We start from the raw sequence: 21403 nt of genomic DNA, 5'->3' as shown, positions 1-21403 counted from the left end.
TTTATTTATTTGACAGAGAGAGATCACAGTAGGAGAGAGGAAGAGAAGAGATCACAGAGAGAGGAAGGGAAGCAGGCCCCCTGCTGAGCAGAGAGCCCGATGTGGGACTCGATCCCAGGACCCTGAGATCATGACCTGAGCCGAAGGCAGCGGCTTAACCCACTGAGCTACCCAGGCGCCCCTTAAATTTAGATTTTTTTATTGGCTGTTTCTGTTTAAATTACGAAACAGTTGTGCCCACGTGATAATAGTCTTCAACTATGAGGATAGTCCCCAGTTGTTCTGGTACTCACAGATCTTCTCAGAAAGAAGAAACTATTCTGAAAAGAACCTTGGCTGTTCTGCACAGTTACTGAAGAGTCCAGCAAAAGAAGCAGCGTTCTCCCTCTCTCAGTTCTGCTTCATGGACATTTACCTCGACTCACAAATGAGGACTTATTTATGAAACTCCCCCTTGTCTGTGGGTCTGCACAGCAGATAAAAGTAGGCCCCGCCCATTTTGGATGATGCAGTCCTGATGTTGGAAGGGCCCAGCTGTGATGCTTGTCTCCCTGCGCCTTCCGAAGCCGGGTGCCCGGGAGGAGCACCGGGAACTGCAGGCTCCTTCCTGGCGCTGTGTATAGTCCCGATGCTCTGGGCCTCAGATGATATGCGCTACCCTCAGGTCTTCCTCATCGCTCCGGAAATAGAGACCACTTAAAATTAGATTTCTAGGGGAGTGGGGAGGACAAGCGGCTGTTCCCAGCCTGAGCAGGATCTGCACTTAGCCAAGCCTGGCCCCGGAGAGTGTGGAGGCCCAGCCTGCTGCTGCCTGGCCCCCTGGGGATGATGTTGACGTCCCGATGAGCTCTGCTGTTGGCTCCACAGTGACAGAGGGGTGCGTCATGCCTTTTTCCCTGGAAGAGGGATACTCCCTGCCCTGTGCCCATAGGGAAACCTGCACGTGAAATGTTGAATTCACACAAGAGAGATTTCCTTAAGTGCCGACTTCAGAGAAGATCTCGTTAAGTACTAGTGCTTTCTGATGCTTCTTTCTTCCTCTTTCCGCCTTCCTTGTAGCTAGCACATGCTCCTGTGAAGAAACTTCACATTTCATAAACACATGCCCCAGTGCTTCAGAACAGCCCACACAGTGCATTCCTTTGGCAAGATCTCTGAGATCTTTCCCTTTGAGCACATACAATCCAAACCCATTCTTCTTAATCATTGCAGGTCATTTCACACAGTGTTTTCCCCAGATAGCTTCTGGTGAGTCTGTTGGAGAATTCTGTAATTCGATGAGTCCGGCCTCCGAAGGTGTTCCCTGAGGGGAGGCCCAGCGATCCCCCAGGATTCGGACAGGTTTCCATCTGCACTCTGGTCTTCGGACCATCCTTCCTGCAGGTGTCTTGGGGGGCGTCATCCGCCTCAGCTGGCTGTGGTGGATCGGGTGCCCCAGCTTCCTGGCCAACGGACCTCATCAGGCCTGTGGAAATTGGTGGCAACTTGTGCCAAAGGTTGCTTGTGTAGAAATCTCTTTTCCACATTGTGCTGTGCCCTGTTGGCTCTCTGTTTGCAAGGTGGAGTGTGACTATAGGCCTTAGGTGTGCGGCCGAGAAAGCCTGCCAGGTGTGGGATTGCATCCTGGGTAGGAGGCGCGCTGTGCAGGGGGCACTCTCCGTGGGCCTCATGGGCCTTGGTTTCCTGGGCCCTTGACAGCAGGGACAGGGTTTACCGTCCCCGAGTGCAGGACCCACTGAAATGTGTGGTCACAGTTCTTTGTAAAAGCCCAAATTCAGGACAGCTTATCACAGTGAACATACACTGAGAACATATTCTAAAAGTTATTTTTTGAAGGCGTTCCCAGGACCCATCTGGGCTATTATTTGCTGTTTCTGTCTCTGTTTGTGGGGGTGACGTTAGTCCCGGATATTCCTGAATGCATACGTCACTGCGCCCTGGGAACTCAGCAGGAGCAGAGACAGAAAGCCTTCTGAGGACCCTGACTGATCTGTGCATTTGCTGTTTATTAGAACACAGTAACTTCATCGTTAACATCCAGCCAGATTTTTAGCACAGGACCAATATGTTTTAACATAATTTCTAATATTTAAATGTAATTTAATGGTGGGGGCAGGTTAGCCTCAAGGTTACCTGTGAGAGTTGATGCCCGGGTTATACTGAGTGTTTTTTCTCTTCTTTTTCCCTCTTTTCTTCCCAAACCAGGTTGTCCTGGCCCGAGAACTGGCAACCTCAAGGGAATATGCTAGTAAGTACTGACCCCGGGGCTGTGCGTCCGGGGTGCAGGCGAGGGCGTGTGCCAGCGCGCGGCAGCCCGGCCTCCCAGCACCTGGAGGCTCTGTGCTGATTTCAGGGGTGGGATGCTGGTGGTCTTAGAGAACACAAACTGGGTGGGTAGGTTTTGTGAAAAACTTTGATTTGTATCAGTTACTTTGATGAGTTTTGTTTTTAGTATATTTTCTTAAGCCATTATCAATCGTAGTAACTTGCTTCTCTCTTACTTTAAGTTAAAATTCTAGAGAAACGTCACATTATCAAAGAGAACAAGGTCCCGTATGTAACCAGAGAGAGAGACGTGATGTCACGCCTGGATCACCCGTTCTTTGTTAAACTTTACTTCACATTTCAGGATGATGAAAAGCTATGTATCCTTTGAACAGTCAGAGGCTTCTGAAGTCACACCAGTTACCCCGTATGGTTTTGGAGTCATGGCCCCTCTGTGTATGTTCACAAGTCGTTTCTTTCCCGGAAAGGACAGGGTGGCATATTCTCAATGCGGATGAATTCACATCACTTTGCTTTGGGAGCCCCTGGGATTGCTGGTGTTCACTGAAGTAGAATGTTACTTCAAAAGAAAACATCACAAACCTTTCTGAGGTTTTTTGTTCATAAACAATCTAAAGGATTTTAGGATTTTTAACCCTGTGACTGCTAGACATTTATTCAGAGGCATTCCTTCCTCCTCTAACTGGTGTCCTTGGGATATCCATCAGATGTCAGGTCCTCCGATCAAAGCAGGGCAGTGAGGGAGGGAAAAGGATCTTGGGTGCTCAGGGCCCTTCTCTGCTCTCTTTGGCCCAGGGGTATGGGGTCTGTTTGAAGGGACAGCTTTATCAGGCGTCGCCCCCAAGTGAGAAGTCCAGGGAGCCACCCACAGGAGTCCAGAGTCTTTCCCACAGTACCCAGAACGCTCTCCTCCCCAGACCATCCAGCCTCCCTCCCTCTTTCCTGCCCTCCATCCTCCCCGTGGCTCCCACCTCAGTTTGCTCTCTGCCTGTGCATGGCTCTGGTCACCCAGTGCCTCTGGCACTCCAGCAAGGCTGTCACACACCACTGATTGCTTCTTCTGAGGGCCTCTTCTGCTCCCTGATTTCTCCCCTAACCCCTGGAGTAGTGATTTTTCCCCCTCTTTTATCTTTGCTTAGGGAGCAGGGCAGACAGGGTACTCTGGTCTCCAGGGTAGACCACACTGTGTTGTCTCACTCATCCCAGGGCCTGCCCATTGTATGGCCTAGCTATCCAGTTTCTCCTCGTTTCACAACCCTTTCCTGTCATTTTTCCTAACCAGGACTTGCCCAGCCCCTCTGTGCCCTCGTGACTCTGTCCCCAGTTCCAGTAGATGCTCTTCTGGTTTCTGCTGCACCGAGAGGTCAGCTGTCATGTGGAGTTGCCTCAGGGCTTGTTCAGGCCTCGACTCCTTAATTCTGTCCCTCTTGCCCTCACGTGTCCTCAGCTTGTGCCCTACTCCTACAGAGCCAGTCCCCGTAAGGGCTTGGCTTGCCCCCCTTCCCCAGGCTTTCCCCTGTCTCTTTCTACACAGATTCTTCTCGTTTAGAACTTTGCTTCTTCCCGTTCCCTCTCCCGCCCCGGCCCCAGCACCATTTTCTGGCTCCTTCAGCTGTCGGCCGAATTTGTCCTTTCGCTGACTGAGAAGTACTTGCTGAGTGCCCGGCAATGGGGGTATGCTGGTGAAAAGGTGAAGAAGGCTTGGCTGTCATGGAGTCTGCGTACCCAGGAGCAGTTAGACACACCCAGACTGTCAGTGCCTGTGCAGTAGACTTGAGGGAGCCAGGGCAGTGAGGGCAGGTAAGAGGGTGAAGGAGAGTGCTGTTCTCGTAGCTTGGTGGTCTGCAGGGACATGGACTTTGGCCAGAGACCTGGGTAGAGTGAGGGCTAGAAGCTGGAGTGACAGGCTGGTCAGGGGCCAGCTTCTCCTCCCCTAGACGCCTGATAAGAATTACGGATTTTTTTCTAAGTGCGCCAGGAGCCGGGAGGGGCTAGAGCAGAGCAGCCATTTGCTGTGATCGTGGCTGGTGCCACCCTGAAGGCTCCTGTGAGGGGGCTGGGCAAGGGGCGGTACAGTCAGCCTGGCTCCTGGGTGTGGGGCCTCAGGCTGGGGTGCCCGGGGGTGCTGGGAGCGAGCCAGAAGAGACTGAGGGTGAGACCAGGCTGGAGGTGTGTGTGGGGTTGGCGTTTGATGCATCTGTGGGTGCTGACTGCTGCTGGGTCAGGAGTCAGGGCAGTGTGCGAACTGAGGGCTGGGGGCAGGGGGCATCAGCAGGCTGGCTGGCCACTGGAGGGCGGGCCCTCAGCAGGGAAAAGTTCTGAGGCCTGAGCCCGAGTCACCCTGACACAGGGACCGGCACATAGGGGGCAGGGCGTTGCCCATGAGTGGAGAGGACAGACCTGGGGGGCGCAGGGCTGGTCGGTTTCCAGTGTGGGTTGCTTGGCGGCCAGCCGGGGGTTGTGGAGTGGCCAAGCCCCTGGGCCCTGGGTCTCCCCTGTGGAATGGCCCCCCTACAGGTTGTTTCAGGGTGGGAAGGGAGTTTCAGGAGAGAGAGCTGAGGAGGTCCTGGCAACACCTGTGGTGCGTTTTGCCCAGTGGTTCCGCCCTCATGGGGGAGCAGTCAAGGGGTGTCATAGCCACTGGCATGTAGGGCAGAGGGTCCTGCCTGGTTTGTTCAGGGTTAGAGAACGTGTGCTTCTGCCTGGCTCCAGCATCAGCCGTGTCCCCACCACTCTGCCGTCGCTGCTTATGGCTCCCCAAGGACACTGAAGAGTCTTCTTCGAGGCTGCTCAGTGTCTCTCTCACCTGTGAGGCTGTCTGGACTGACTGCGTATCATCGTGTGTCTCCTCTTGCGGCTCGGGGACAGGAGTAGTGCTCTAAACCTTAGGAGGCTGGGCTCCAGTTCTGTCCCTCCTGGCTTCATGACCCTGAGTCAGTTGCTTACCCTCTCTGGGCCAGGTCCCTTTGCCAGGGCTCTGTCACAGGGGTTTAGCTTACCGGGCTATGTCACAGGCCTGGTCTGTGACATCCTTCCGGGAATTCACCCACTTCCTGGGAGAGAGCAGCTTCCTCCTTGCTGTCCTGGGCCACTGGCTGTGCCAAGGGAGGGGAAAATTTTCTGGGCTATGAGGCGGACCCAGGCGGTGCGAGAGATGCGGGGATGAGGCAGGTGTGTGGTTGGAGACAATGTGGGCTTGGAGCCAGGACCCTCAACAGTTGTTATATTCAGAACCTTTGGTTGCTTTAGCCTCAAGCTGAGTGAAGAACTAGAAGTGTCCTTCACCCAGGAAGCAGGAACTCCAGAAGCGGTCAGAAAGGGGCAAACCACGTGAAGCTCAGAGAGGCGCTGTCCCTGCATGGAGGCGAGCCTCTTGGGTCTGCTGCAGGCTCCTTGGCACTCCTGAGTGCTCAGGCTAGTGGCCAGTCCAGGTGGGGCCACTGCCGAGGGGGCCATGGACACCAGCCTTTCCTGGAGAGGAGCCAGCAGGGTGAGCTGTGAAGGGGTCTGGCTGGGACCCTTTGCATTCCCTCCTTCAGGTTCCTGTTGTCCTGGTTGGAAGGGCGTGGGTGGTCATGGTTGGGGCTGAATCAGGGACAGGTTTAGGCAGTTTTGCTCGCTGGTCCCTTCCATCCTGGGCTTGTCCTCATGGCCCTGCAGCATCAGACTGTCCTCGATGGGAGCCCACAGTGCCCTGGTGAAGATCTCGAGCGTGGGCCACCCCTTCCTGCCTCAGAGCCACTAGCTAGGGCAATGAAGACTCCTGTCGCTGTGGCCCTGGCAGCTAGGGAGCTGTGAAGTCAGCCTGCACGGTTCCGTTTATAGGTGCACATGTTCGGAGCTTCTAAGAGGAAGCTGGTGTATGGGCTGTGTTACTGTTCCAGCCTATAATCCTTCTGGGAAGGGAGAATGGAAGCAGATCACACCACAGTGTGAATGGGAAAAACGTCTCTGTTTCTCCTGTTGATAAAATTGAGAAGATAATAAAATGGCAGCTCTCTTACAAGACTTGTTACTTCGTACTTGGACAGGAGCTTGCATTTGAGAAACCTTTATGTGAGTAAACTCTTAGCACACTGTGAATGTGGTTGGTGCTCAGTAAATGCTCTGAGCCCACCGTGGTGCAGGTTTGGAGGCTGAATTAGGATGGGGCCCCCCTTCTCCTTGCTGAAGCCTGCCAAGAGGCACGTGGGCCACAGGCTCTGGCCACTCCGCTCCAGTGGCTTCGCTTTCCTGAGCCCGTCACCTTCTGGAGAGGGTGGGGTCCAGAAGGAGCAGTCGGGCCGTGGAGTGTGTGTCATTGTGTTCTCAGGGAGAAACCCATGCTGGGGCCTGGGCCTGGGGCTGGGGCCTGGGCCTGGGGCTGGGGCCAGGGCGTCCTATCAGCCCCAGCAGCTGTGGGTGTGATCACAACAGGGCCTGACTTGAAGCGGGACTGCTGTCTCGGGACACGGGTACCTTCAGTTTTCATTAATTAAAAATATTCCTATGGGGCTGTAAGGTTAGTTTAAAAAAAATGACTTTTGTACTCTTCCTTAACGATGCAACATTTAGACTTTGGTCTTAGTTATGCCAAAAATGGAGAACTACTTAAATACATTCGCAAAATTGGCTCATTCGATGAGACATGCACCCGGTTTTACACGGCCGAGATGGTGTCAGCTCTGGAGTACTTGCATGGCAAGGGCATCATTCACAGGTACCAGGCCTCTGGCTCAGCTCTGCGGGGGTGCCTGGAGGGATGGGAGTCCTCCTGGTAGGAACTGAGGAGAAGCTGACGTCACCCGGTGCTGAGACTCAGGGGGCCTCCCAGAGCCGGGTGACGCTGGCTGCCGGTGGCACCCTTGGCCGTCCCAACTGGTGCTGTCCATTCCACCTTGGAGCTCGTGTGTGTGCTCGTTTCTGATCTCCGTCTCCTTGACTGTCTGATTTTGTCAAATCGAAAGTGTTCGTACGAGCTCTCTTTCTCTTGTTCCTGTTATAGATGGTTTTTGTGGCAAAATACACATAACAAAATCTAACATTTTAAGACTTTTTAAAATATTTATTTATTTGACAGACTGACAAGTAGACAGAGGATGGGGGGAAGCAGACTCCCCGCTGAACAGGGAGCCTGATGCGGGACTCAATCCCAGGATCCTGGGATCACGATCTGAGCTGAAGACAGAGGCTTTAACCCACTGAGCCACCCAGGCACCCCACAAAATTTAATATTTTAATCCTGTTTTCTGGTTTTATCAAGAAACGGTGAACACTTACCACTGTGTAAGTCAAAGGTGAACAACGTGGTGGCTGATTTATATATACTGTAAAATGATTACCTGACCACAACAGGTTCCCAAGATCTGCCTTTTATGGGTTAAAAATTCTGGAATACAGTTTTACCAAAAAGTGTATTGAAAATGACAGATGCGGCAATTCACAGACCTGTACCCCTGGGGATAAAAATACATTATATGTTTATAAAAAAAAGAAAAAGAAAGAAAATGACAGATGCATTTCTGAAGTGACGTGTTGGGAACAAACCCATTAGATGCAACTGGTATTTGCTCAGTGTGAACTTTGTAGACTCTCATTCTTGGTTGTTAGTCCGTAAAGATTAGAAGTATTTAATCAGCTCATTTGTTTTCAGCAAATTTAGTGTTTGTGATAACATTGCTATTGAAATATTTCATCTCAGATGGACCAAATCTGCTTTTACAGGGACCTGAAGCCAGAAAACATTTTGTTGAATGAGGATATGCACATCCAGATCACGGATTTTGGAACAGCAAAAGTGCTATCCCCAGAGAGTAAACAAGGTGTGTGAGTGCCCTCTTCCCAGCACGTCCCAGCTCAGTGTTCCAGATCGAAAACACCTTCTCAGAAATGCGTCGAATGGCATTGTATTCACTGTCCATGACGTGCTTGCCACACCCCTGCTGTTATACACACTTAAGCCTTCATGGGGCAGGCCCTGGCTTCCGTGGTGGCTCTGCCTGAAGGCCTGGGCAGTGGGCGCCTGGTCTGCTGGGTGGAGGGATGCCAGGTGCCACATGCGTTCCTGGAGTTCTGCCGTGGGAGTGTGGGGTCAATGGAGTCCGCTCCCAGCCCTCTGCGTTGGGACTGTTGGTTGTAATGGGGAGAGAGCACTGCCCAGTATCCCAGTGCCCGCTGTCGGCCCCCACTGTCTCCCCGTCTCCTCTGTGTAGTTGATCCAGCACACTGGTCAGAGCAAGGTTCTGTGAAGTCACAGAACACATGGGGGCTGAAGTCTAACCTCCTCAGGTGCATGTTTATAATTACAAACCCTCCTATCACTGTTCCATTAGGGTAATTTCTGGTGTTGGTTTATGCATCATGACCGCTCCATCGCCTGAGGAGTGACTAACTGTAAAGTGGGCCACAAGAGTGCCTTGGGGTGCCCTGGCTAGTCAGCCAGGACCTTGAAATTAATAAGGGACCTTGAAAATGAACCTTGAGTCAGGACAAGTGTCCGCAACAGAGTTACTCTGAGTCTGGCCTGAAGGGCTGGGCAATGTGCTTGCCTCTGCCAGGTCCTGTGGGGACCCGTGAGAAGGACTGGGCTTTCCGGTGGAAGCACCCAGCTTGCTCGAGCTGCCCTCCTGCGGAAGAGGGGAGCCGTGAGCCCCACGTGCCAGCGGGAGAGCCCTCTAGCTCAGCCGGGCAGCCTGCTCTGCCTCAGGTTGAACGGAGGCCTCTTCGGGGAGTGTACGCTCCCAGGTGGCTGGCAGGCTGGTGTCTGGGGTCCCCTCCTCCGGCTGCACCTGGCTGGGCCTCTGAGTTCTCCGCAGGGTGCCTTATCTTTGCTTCCCGGGTGCTCTCGCAGCCCCATGTTTTCACTCGCAGTGTTGATGTGGGGACCCAGTTGGTGCCTTCCTGTTGTGCAGATACTCACTGAGTCGCCAAGACGGTGTCTGGGATTTGGGCACTTCTCTGGGACTCCTAGGGCACCACCCGTTGGGGCCCAAAACAAAACTTGCAATCAAGGAAGACATGCTTATTTCTCAACAAATTTCAATCCTGGTGCCACTTGCCCACCTTTTGCGGCTCCCTTTCCTCACAAGTGTCCTGTGGGCACTTGTGAGATGCCCTGAAACCTTGATCGTTTGGACTCGTTCCTACTGCAGAGTCACATAGAGATGGCCGGCAGCTGAGTTTCTGTGGGTATGGTGTAACCGGTAGCTGTAAGTGTTGCCCCTGACCCGGGCGAACTGAATAGGAAATGCCGTGGTCCTGTTCTTGTCATGTTGTCTGTGACTTCCTGTGGGCCCCCCCAGTAAGCCTCAGAAGCCAGCCCCCTCACGGGTCTACTCTGGCCATTCCCCCCGCCCTTCACATTCTCTTTAGAATCTGATACTTGGCACAAGCTAGTCTTGCTGCCTTGTAGTCGTTTAGAAAATTGAAGAATGTAAATGCCTGGGTGAAATAGTGAAATATACCTGCATATTTTTTTTTCTAGGAGAAGTCTGAAAGTGCTTACACTGTAAACCAGGGAGAGCTCATATATACGGAGGAGTTGGCTTTTTTTTTTTCCTCCTTAGAGAAAGAGGGAAAAACATGTATAATTACACGAAGGATTCATTATACTGACTTGCTGTCACTTTCTGTTTGAAGTAGTTCAGAATCTTAGAATTTATTCTTGCATTAGCTTTTACCTTTCATGCAGAGATGGATTCCTGAGGACATCTTAAGCTTGCAGAAAGCAGGTGTCAGTGGGAACATGGTCCAGGCTCCTTAGCTGTGCTGTGCACGTGAGCTTGTTGCATCCTCCTGCAAGAGGCAGGTTGTCTGTCTTCCCAGACAGACACAGGTTGTGCCTGTGTCTCTCACTGCTTCCTGTGGAGTCGCGTGGCCCTGTGGCTGTGAGAGGCAGAGATAGGAAGCAGCAGCCAGCTGTGGAAGAAGGTATGTGGGACCGTGGAAGACTTCCTGGCACAGAGGACTTTGACTTCTAACCTACCCTAACAAGGGTCCCAGACTGTCCGAGTGGGGACAGCTTAATCACGCAGAGTAAGCCAGTAAGCCCCTTGTCCGTGGCCGTGGCCCTGGCCCTGGTCTTTGCCCTCTTTGTAAGACGTTTGCGGAGCTTAGGATGCCACAGAGGTTCAGAGTTAGGGTTTGTGTCTAGAAACATGTGTCTTGAGCCATGTAGGCCTTTTTGGTATGCAGCCAGATGTGGAAGTTCCATTCACTAAACAGGAGGGGAGGGCTGGCTGGTGATGGGAGAGGGGCCGTGAGGGGTGGGGAGGGAGACTGCGGAGCTGAAGTCCCTTCTGTCACTCACTCCAGCTGTACCTTCCATGGATGGCCATATTCCAGACCCTCAGACCAATATTGACCACCTCTGCCTTGTGCTATGGACTCTGGACCCTGGCCAAGCGCCTCTGCCTTGCCCCCAGTGTGCGTGAGCAGGACATCTACACCCACCCCAAAGCCAACTTCACATGTTGGAGGACAGAGTCAGGTTCTTATATTTAGACCCCCCAGGTACAGCTCTTTATATTGAGAAATGGTTTACTCTGGTCTTCTCAGTATTGGTGTTTATTTAGTCATAGCTGTGATACATGAGAGTAGTTGCTTTTTGTAAAATTCAGAGCATGCTTTTGACTGATTTCCACCATCGATTAGTTTTCCCACTAAATATTTTAGTATTTATCACTAAAGTATAAAGTTTCTTTTCTTTTTTTTTTTTTTTAAAGATTTTATATATTTGGCAGAGATCACAAGTAAGCAGAGCGGCAGGCAGAGAAAGAGGGGAAAGCAGGCTCCCTGCTGAGCAGAGAGCCCAATGTGGGGCTCAATCACAGGACCCTGAGACCATGACCTGAGCTGAAGGCAGAGGTTTAACCCACTGAGCCGCCCAGGTGCTCCTATAAAGTCTCTTTTAAAAAGTATAACTGCAGGGGTGGCTGGGCGGCTCAGTGGGTTAAGCCTCTGTCTTAACCCACTGATCATGATCATTTAACCCACTTAAACATGATCCTGGGGTTCTGAGATCAAGTCCCGCATTGGGCTCCTTGCTGGGTGGGAAGCCTGCTTCTCCCTCTCCCTCTCCCCCTGCTTGTGTTCCCTCTCTCACTATGTTTCTCTCTGTCAAATAAATTTAAATAAATTATATATATATATATATATATATATATATATATATATATATATATATATGAACTGCAACAGCAAACTATTTTCATAATGAGAAACTACAGTATTTGTTTTATATCCCAGGATACTGTGTTAGATTTCCAGGTGTCATAATTCTACATCAGGATTTTTTGGTGGTTGTCTGCTTGAATCAGGATTTAAATAAAGCTCCACAGTGGGCCTAGTTGATTTGTTTCTTAAATTTCTTTTTCATTCTTTATTTTTTCCCTTGTAGTCTGTTGAAGAAAGCAGGTCATTTGTCTTACAGAGTTTCCTGATTGCACCTCTGCGGAGTCCTGTAACAATGCTCCTGTCTCCTCTGTGTGCTGGAAATGGGAAGTTGGATCTGGCCCCTTGAGATCACATGAAGATTCTGTCCTCCCACACCAGAGGCTGGGGTGTGTTCTCCATTAGGACACTCATAACACCTTGTCATCTCTCCCTGTGATGTCAGCAGCCCTTTTTAGCCATAATGGCCTAGATCCATTAATTCTCTAGAGAATGCAGAATGATCACAGTCTAATTCTTTCATTCATGGGCTGGAATTCTTTAAAGAACAACTTCCCCATAGTAACTGTTTGGTTAGCTATGGTGGTATTAACTACAGAGACAAAACAGGATAAGTGCTTGCTTTCCTTTCCCCTTTATTTGCCCTTTACGACAACCTTGAACTGGTTCGCTGTCATCCTTCAGCGTTGACCAGTTCTTCAAAAACATGACTTACCCCTTCCTCACACCATATGCACAGAAGCTAACTCCGAAGTTAAACATGGGTAGAGCAGAAATGTGAATATAGAATGCAGAAACTGAAACTTTTGAAAGGAAGCATAGGTGTAAATCTCCATGACCTCAGGATCGGTGGGGAGTGGTTCTTAGATACACCATCTGAGGCATGAGCGACAGAAGAGAAATAGCTGCGTCCAGTTGGGAAACTTTTGTGCTGTGTTACCATTGAGAAAGTGAAAAAAATATTGCCAAATTATATATCTTAAGGGACTTATGAAATATCGTAACTTAAGAAATAAAACGAAATAAAAATTTAAAAGTGGGCACAGGGTTTGAATAGATGTTTCTTCAAAGAAGACAAACAAATGCCAGTAAATGCATGAAAAGATGTTCAAGGTAATTGGGGAAATGCAGATCAAAAGCACACTGAGCCACTGCTTTTTGAACGGCTGTGATCACAGTGACCAACAGTGATGACAAACCTTAGCATGGGTGTGGAGAAGCCCAAACCTGGTGTCCTGCAGGTGGGAACGTGAGATGGTGCAGTCCCTATGGAAAGTCAGGTGGCAGTTAGCCATAGTTAGCGTGTAACTCAGCAGTTGTACTACCTGGCGCATACTCAAGAGAGCAGAGAACATGTTTATGGAGAAAAGGTGTATAGGACTGTTGAGAGCAGCTTTTGTCTGATAGCCAGAACATGGAGACAACTCGTGTCCGTTAGGTGATCATGCAAATGGGTAAATAGAACGTGGTCGGTCCTCACCCGGGAACATTGTTTTTAGACGGAGTGGCATTCTGGTACTCCCTGCAGTGTTGCTGGGCCTGGAAGCCTTGTGCTGAGCGAAGGCCTGCAATGGGGGTGGGAATGTGGGGGAGCTGTCTGGGGCTGTTACCATCACAGCAGTACTAAGTCCTCTGGTCCCTCGGCATAGGGGGTCTTTTTATTCATCTTGTCATTTCTTTCAAAAACCTCTCATAGTTTTCAGCCTTCAAGCTCTGCACTGTTTTTAGGAAATTCTTAAATATTTTATTTTTGAGGCTCTTGTAAGTGGAATTGTTTTCTGAATTTCATTTTTGATTATTCACTGCAAGTATACAGAAATACACTTGATTTGGGGGTCCTGATCTTGTGTCCTGTAGCCTGGCAGGACTTCGTTCTTAGTTATGATCATTTTTAATGAATTCCTCAAAACTTTGTGTATGTAAGATCAAGTCATCTGTGATTCAAGACAGTTTCATTTTCTTCCTTTCTGCTCTGGATGCCTGTTAACTCTTCTTGCCTCCCTGCCGTGGTTGGAGCTCCAGGACCATGTGGAGCAGGCGGGGCCCGTGCAGGTGTCCTTGTCATGTTCCTGATCTGATCATCGAGTGGGACTCCTGCCGTGGGGTTTTCCTGGACACCCTGATCAGGGTGAGGAGGTTCTTTCTGTTTTTATTCTGTGATGTATTTTTGTCGTGAAAGAGTGTTAGATATTCGTTAGAACATTTTTCTGAGTCTGTTGAGATGATTGTGTGGGGTTTTTTTTCCCTTTATGCTGATATCACATAGTATATTGATCGATTTTTATACGTTGAACCACTCTTGTGCTCCCAGGATAAACGCCACTTGGTGGCGGTGCAGACTCCTTCTCACGCGTCACCATGCTCAGTTCGCTCATCCTTGGTCAAGAGTGTGGCCCGTTTGCGGAGCATGTTTGCTGCGCTTCACTTGTGGGCATACGGGTAAGAGACCAGCAGCCTGCGCCGCCAGCTTTGAAGAGAGTGTAGGTGTTCTCTGACCGCAGGAACATCGCTTGAGGTCTCTCCTTCGTCCCTGGCACTTCTGAGTCCGGGGTGGTGGCCAGAGTGCTCCACGGCCCAAGATGCTGGTCAGTTTCTTTGAATCACTTTCAGAGTGCACACAGCAGCCCAGCCCAAGACCCTCTTCCTTACCCTCACCTGCTTCCAGTGGGTCAGTGGCATGCAAACGGCTGCGTTTCGGCCGGTGGTTGATTGTAGGCCTGGTTTTCTAACTGGTAGAGCAGTTTGGCCTTTGGTTCATCTCTGAGCCTGGGGGGAGGGAACTAGGTTGTCTCTCTGCGGCTCTCACCCTGGTTGTCATGCAGAAAAGTTGGCTGTCCGTGAAGCTGAGAGGGAAAAGTTGTATATTTTCCCCAAACTTTCCGTGAAATGAAACGTTTCTTTGACTGTGAAGGTGTGAAGGCAGGCAGCAAGTGCCTGCGCTCATCCAGGGCAGTCACACGCGTCCCTCTGTTCCTTTAGAGTTGTCGCAGGTTTCTGTTGGTTGGTTTGTTTTAAGATTGACTTATTTATTCTAGAAAGAGCGCCCACAAGTTGGGGGAGGAACAGAGGGAGAGAGAGTCTCCAGCGGCTTCCCTGCTGAGCTCATCCCACGACCCCAAGATCATGACCTGAGCTGAAACCAGGAGCTAGAGCATAGTCCACCAACTGCGCCCCCTACGCGCCCCTTCGGCTGTCACTTTCTTGATCTGTTACATGTGCCCATTCCGGCTTCAGAATTCTGTTAGACCTGCCAGATCTCGTTGTTACATCGATAAAGAAAATCATATACTGTTACATCTCACGGTCATTGCTTTAATATTTTGGTATTTTCGTCCTTTGTCTCATCCTACATGTTTTATTTTATGCCTCTAGAACATCACTCTGAGGGTATTCCTGTTCTCTTCCACACGCCAGAGGAGTCTTTCATCTCATGACTAACAAGAGAGCTCCTGTCCTGGGGGGTGGGTTTCATACCTTCCTGGGGACTTGGAGTCCCACCTCTACGAAGGTATGCATGGGCTCCTGGGGGAGAGGAAGCCACAGGTGTCATGGGAGACAAGCCATGCCAGGCCCAGAGAGCCTGCAGCAACCACGCAGCCCTAATAACATCCTGATTCACTGTTTAAAGCCCAGTCACGGGCTGGGGCGGGAGCGGTGTATGACTTCTAGACTATATTTGGTGTATCGTGTAGCTATTTAAAGGCAAAATTATTGAATTATTTATTTACTTATGAATTACTTATTTAATTATGCATAAATCTGTCCATACAAAAATACAGTTTTAGAACTTTTTAATAATAGCATTAAAAAAACGAATCTCGGGTGCCTGGATGGCTCAGTTGGTTGGGCGTCTACTCTCAGCTCAGGTGGTGGTCCAGGATTCTGGAATCAAGCCCCGTGTGGGGCTCCTTGATCAGCAGGAAGTTTGCTTCTCCCTTACCTTCTGTGCTCTCGCGCGCTCTTATTCTCTCTCAGGTAAATAAATAAAATCTTAAAAAAAAAAAAAAAAAACAGATTGCGGAAGCAGTGCATGCTTCCCGTGCCGAATGGACACCCAGTGGAGGCCATGAATTACCGAGTGGGGCTCCCAGGGTCCATGTCGGTCTCCTGCCTGTGCTGGATCTGTCCGTAAGGATGAGGTGCCAGGAGTTGAGCTGCTGGCTCAGAGGGCAAGTTTGTTCTCTGTGGATTTTGGTGCTTTTTTGTAAAATTGCTCGCCTGAAAACGACACCCTCCCATATTCCCACCGGTAGCACTGGGTGTGTGTGTCCTCTCACATCCTTGCCGATGGTGTGTATTTCCTTTTTTTATCTTTGCTGATTTGAAGGCCATCATGTTTTCATTTCCAGTTCTTTGATTCATTGCATCATTGAATGGTTTCATTTGGTTTTGGCTCTCAGGTTCTTTTTCCCTCTTCTCAGTCACCTCAGCGTTCCTGGCAGTGTCACTCAGGGTCCTGGCAGGATGCAGATGCAGCCGCAGCCTGCGCAGGAGAGTGATTGGCTGCGGGGAGAGTTGAGGAGAGCAGGCCCGAGGAGGCAACAGGGCTGGATCCCCACAGGGGGACTGTGAGCCTCTCGCTCTTGGGGCAGGTGTGGGCATCGTGGTGGGAGAGGGGTGCGGCGTGGTGTAAGGCAGGAAGGGTAGCGTCTGTGGCTCTTCCCCAGGGGCTCCTGCTGACCCCAGGGCCCCAGTACCCAGGATGGCCCCTTGGAGCGCTGACGAAGACAGAGACCACGTCTGGGGACACGTGGGGAAGAGGGAACACACTGGCTCCGTCTGTGTCTTCTCCTGGGTATCTGCCTCAGAGGCCTTGGACGGCAGTCAGGGACTCTCCCCCTCGGCGAGCCCCCACGCTTCAAGGCTGCCCCAGGGGGGTGATGAGTGGGGATGCACGGCCTCTCTCAGCCCAGACGCCGTGTGCCGCATTGCTGTGGCTGGGCGCCCTGGTTTCTGTTTGCATTTTAATTCAGATGTTGTGTTATTTATAGCCATATACGGTCAAGAATTTTGCAGACCTACCAAACACGGGTCTGTTGTGTTTGTCCCAGGTAGCTGTAACCTCAAGTCATTTCTCTGTCAGGACCAGGCTGAGGTGCCCAGTTCAGAGTCTCCAGTCATTGCAGGAGGAGAAGGTTGCTTCCCCCGCCTCAGTAGACACGCAGCCGAGCAGGGACGATGAAGGGATGTTTGGCTCTTCTCCTTCCCCAGCTCCCCGTCCTCCAGAATGTCCCAGAACGGGGCTGTCTCCACCTGTTCTGTTTGCGGCTCTGCCTCCAGAGGGTGGGAGAGCCCTGTCCCAGGGAGGCTGCCCAGAGGCCACCCAGGGCCTGGGGACGTGTGGCGCTGGGGTGCTCCTGCTGTCTGTAGCCCTATGGGGTCTGTCCATGAGGTGACCTGAGCTGCCTCACGCCCCTGCTGTGGCAGCAGGAAATGTCTCCCCGCATGGCTAGATGTCCCCCGGGGGCCTCTTTGTCCCCCGCTGAGAACCCTGAGTAGAGAAGCTTGGACACTTGTCAGTAAGCCCACCTGGCAGGGCCCTGCGTGGGGCTGGTTGCTGCCTCCTGTGTCCCTGGCTTCAGCTGTGGCCTGGAAGGCTGGAGGCTGATCACTGGTAGGTGTGTTGCTGTGATGTTTCACTTCTCAGGTCAGTTCAGGAAAATGTGTCCTCAGGGACAATTACTTTCTAGCAGGGATTATTAAAGATACTGAGAAGAAAGACCGTTTGATCTGTTAGAGGGTCAGGCTCAGTCATGGGGCTTGTTTGCCTGGAGCAAAACGATGTTAATCTGCGGTTCGGTCTCCCGTCTGCCTCGGGGTGCTGGACAGGAGACAGAGCCAAGCCGGACCCTGCTGCTGGGAAAGGTAGTCTCCTCTGGGGTCCTGCCCGAGCAGGGCTGAAGCCTTGCCCACAGCTGTTCCATGCATGTGCTGTTCACATGGGGCTGGGGTGGGAGACCATGCATGGCATGTCACGGCAAGTGATGGGGGGCGTCTCCTGGCGGGTGTCGCAGGTGACACAGCATTTCAGAAATGCTCACACAGTGGGCAGCTGTCCCATGGAAACCCTGGTCCTGTGTCTGTCGGTGACAGGGAAAGGCAGAATAGCTTTACTGCCCCCTATGTCAGAGGACACCCAATGTGCTGGGATGGCTCAGGTGGTGTTTGCGTCATCTGTTGTGTGTCGGACAGGTCCGGAGGCTCCTGCTGTCACTGACCCTGGGGGTCTGTACGTCGAGCTTGGCAGACCTGGTGTTCCCCAGCCCTGGTGTTCTCCTCTTCTACTGGAAGCGGCGGGTGTGGAGAAGGTTCCCTGGCTGGAGCTCCTGGGTCTCACTCCCCTCATTGCCCCTAACCTCCGTGGGCTCTGTTAGGGACGCGTAGCCTTCAGGGGGTCAGGTCTGTTCCCACATCTGCACGTGTCCCATCTGTGCCTGCTGTGTGTCTGGGGCTGTTTTAGGCACCACAGGTGCAATAGTGAACCAGACAGACTGGCCACCTGTCTTCAAGATGCTCCCAGGTAACGGGAGGCTGGGCGAACGCCTCTCTGGTGTGTCTGCGCGGCGGGGTGGCCTGGAGGGACTTCCCTGGTTATCAGGGCTGGTGTCACAGAGTGGTTGACCTTTGAGCCAGCTCTTGGAGGAGAGAGCCCCAAGAAAGGGGGTTTGACGGGAGGGCCCTGGACCGGGGAGGGGCTTGGGAGTGTACAGTCCGATTCCAGGGGACTCGTGCTGTGCCCAAGAGCTACAGTCCTGCCAACGAGCCGGGAGTCCCGGTGGGTGAGTGCCCTTGGTGCAGCACTGCGGAATGCTTGTCTCAGTGTGTGACCGTCCTTCCTTTCTCCTCTTCTCATCAGCCAGGGCCAACTCGTTTGTAGGAACAGCCCAGTACGTGTCTCCAGAGCTGCTCACCGAGAAGTCGGCCTGTAAAAGGTAACTTGCTTTCACTTGATCCATACTGTTTTCTGTTCTCCACAGTAGCTGTTGCGTCTGTTTTTCATGCACAGTTAACAGTTACGAGAGTGCCTCTTGCGACCTTTGTCGGTATCTTTCTCGGATAACCTGTGTGCTGCTCTGTTGTTCTGTGTTCCGCTTCCTGGGGCTACTGCAGCTTGATGCTGTGAGATTTGATCTTGTTCCTTTAGGAGCAACTATACAGTGGGGAAGACATGTGGCCAGGAGGTCTGTGGTCATTGCCATTCCCCTGAGCCCCAGGATCCTGAGCGCTGCCTCCGGCTGGTGCTCCCTGGCGCTGGCAGGTGGCAGGTCAGCTCGAGCAAACTGGCCTCCTCGGAATGTGGGGACAGGCCGGGAAAGCAGCCCGTGTGGGAGGGTTGGAGCTGGTTTCACTGCCAGGGCCCAGCCAGTGCGGGCTTTCCCTATCCAGTCCTTAGAACTGGCATGGGCCTGGGTTGAGGGCCTGAGTCTTGAGAGGTGCATAAGTGAGGTTCTGCTCACAGAAAGAGGTCTGGAGAGTGAAGAGTCAGCAGGACAGCGTGGGAGAAGGGGGTGAGGCAGCTGATGGCTAGGAGCAGGGAGACGTTGGGCGAGCTGCCTTGCGTGGGCCCAAGCAGACGGAGGACAGAGAGGGGGCAGTAGAGTCTGGGGTCTCAGTGTGGAGAGCTGTCTTGGATGACAGGTTCTGTGGCTGGAGCTTCCCCCTGGCTCTTTGCTGCTGGGGCATGGGGTGGGGGCTCACTTGGGCTGCCCGAGAGCTGCATGGTCAGTGTCCTGTACTGACACTTTGAGACCTTGCAACTGACCGGCTGCAAGGACCCGCTGCCCTGAGAGATGGAGCCCTGCCAGAGGCAGCAGAGGACTAAGTGGTTCTGGGGTGGCTCTGTTGCTGAGCGTGACCGCTTTTTAACGACTCTCCGGGGGGTAGAGCCATAGGGAGCCTATGAAGGTGGCTGAGCCACTTAGCCGTCTCTGGGTTCTTTGTTTTTGTTTTTTATTCGTAATACTCAACAGATTCGGAACTCTTACCACGGGCCAGACGTAATTGTAGGGCAGGGCTTCTCAGCTGGGGCACATTTGGCCCTGTCTGGACGCTTCTGCTGTCACCACTTGGCAGGGGTGGGATGGGGAGTGCTGTTGCTGACGAGTAGGTGGAAGCGGGGACCCTGCTCGGTGTGGTGAGAAGCAGATGCGCCTCCGCAGCAGGAGTGAATTGGCCCCAGGGGGCCGTAGAGCCAAGGCTGGGAAACCCTCCTCTGGGTGGTGGGTGCTGTGGCCCAGATTCTTGAAGCATATCTCATGGCTGCCTAAGGGCTAGCTTTCCCTCGATTTGGGGTTTTTAGCATAAAGCAGCCCTGCAGCATCGATGGGGGCTCTACTGGGTGAGCTAGGAAGACACAGTGGCCACCGCCTTCTGTGTGAAAACTGGAAAGAGAATGTCTACCCCACATTGACTTGTCCGTCATTGAAATTCTCTTGGGTGGGTGCACCAGCAGTGGGGACAGTGGCCTTCAGGGGGCCTGCGGGGATAGTTCTGTGAGGGAGACCTCATTGCGTATCTTCTTACACTTTTAAATGTTTTAAGTCATGATATTTATTCAAATATAGTTAAGATTTCTTTTCTGATTCTAAAAGTGACACCTGTGTTTTATAAAGAACGCTTAGAAAACATGGAAGGTAAAAGAGCAAGAAACACTCCGAGTCTCCCGCCTGCTCATGGACGCCAGATAGTGACCTGGCATGTCTTTCCAGCTGCGTGCGTGCTTCTGCAGGTTCATGTGACCCTTCAGCTTGAGCCTGTTCCCTGGGGTTATGGCACCAGCATCTCTCCGTGTCCCTTAGGTCATGTGTAGACATCTGTGACACCTGTGCCCTTCCAGCATGTGGATTTACTGTAGTTCCTTGAGCTCTTCCTTAACTGTTGGCACCCAGGTGCTTTTCCTTTCCGTGGCACAATCTGGCTTGACTGCCACGTGCAACATATGCCAGGCCCCAACATGGAAGGGCACCCCTGCCTGTCCCGAGTCTGCTGGGGCTGCCTCACAGTTCTCTGCTTGGATTGCAGGAAGAGGAATGACTTGGTCTAAGTTAGCATTTAAAAAATCCTTGGGGGGCGCCTGGGTGGCTCAGTGGGTTAAGCCTCTGCCTTCGGCTTAGGTCATGGTCTCAGGGTCCTGGGATCGAGTTCTGCATCAGGCTCTCTGCTCAACGGGGAGCCTGCTTCTCCTCTCTCTCTGCCTGCCTCTCTGCCTACTTGTGATTTCTGTCTGTCAAATAAATAATTTTTTTAAAAAATCCTTTCTAGAAATGTTTCACCAGCTTCCCTCTTCAGGGTTTACTGTATTAACAAACCATCTTAAATGGTAGGAGAGCTGCTGGTGGTAGACACTGAGATAATGCACACGGCGAGCGGAGCCCAGGGCCTGGCTGTGCCGACAGTCCTGTTTTCTGGAGACCGCCGCCCCACCATAGCCTGCCGCCTAGTCTCCAGCCACTGCCACTCCCAAGGGCCAAGGCTTTTCTGTTGGTGTCTGTTTTATGTGTCTCACTGCTTTAACTAGACAGTAGAGAAAACCGAGTATAAAACTAGTTATTAGGTAGAATGTAGATTTGTTTTTTAAGTGCCCCTCACTCCACTTGTATGTCGTGGCTCAGATTTCTGATCTGTTTTATGTTCTAACCTGTGTCACGTGTCCTTCGGCACTGCAGCTGGCTGGGTCCTTCCACCTGTGCCCTACGGTCTTATCTCCTGAGGTCCAGGCTGTGGCCTTTTCCAGAAGCTGGTTGTGTCCTCGCACACTGGGGGCTTGAGGGAGGCAGCTGATGGTGCGGGAGGAGTTGTGTCTCAATGCCTTTGTAGTGCTGAGCTGGGGATAGAATGAAAGACGTCCCGAGGAAACCAGATAGGCAAGGTCAGTGTCAGCCGCGAGCTCTGAGAGGGTGTTGAGGGGCGCCGAGGGGCACGAGAGCAGGGTGGGGTGGGAAGGGAGTGGCAGCATCACGGGTGAGGA

General features: G+C 52.0%; 1 protein-coding gene across 2 annotated transcripts in view; it reads left to right on the top strand.

Annotated features, from left to right (window-relative positions):
* The window catches only part of PDPK1 (3-phosphoinositide dependent protein kinase 1), a 75368-nt gene that overhangs the window by 33413 nt on the left and 20552 nt on the right, over positions 1-21403 (top strand). For both annotated transcript variants that reach the window (XM_059415607.1, XM_059415606.1), the window contains exons 3-7: positions 2206-2248; positions 2508-2645; positions 6841-6985; positions 7990-8087; positions 18293-18368. In XM_059415607.1, coding sequence (XP_059271590.1) covers positions 2206-2248; positions 2508-2645; positions 6841-6985; positions 7990-8087; positions 18293-18368 — 500 coding nt within the window. The remainder of the gene's footprint in view (positions 1-2205; positions 2249-2507; positions 2646-6840; positions 6986-7989; positions 8088-18292; positions 18369-21403) is intronic.

Source organism: Mustela nigripes, chromosome 11, assembly GCF_022355385.1.
Source record: "Mustela nigripes isolate SB6536 chromosome 11, MUSNIG.SB6536, whole genome shotgun sequence".
In the NCBI taxonomy this organism is placed as follows: Eukaryota; Metazoa; Chordata; class Mammalia; order Carnivora; family Mustelidae; genus Mustela; species Mustela nigripes.
Note: the sequence above shows the minus strand (reverse complement) of the source record. Positions and strands in the feature narration are given on the sequence as shown.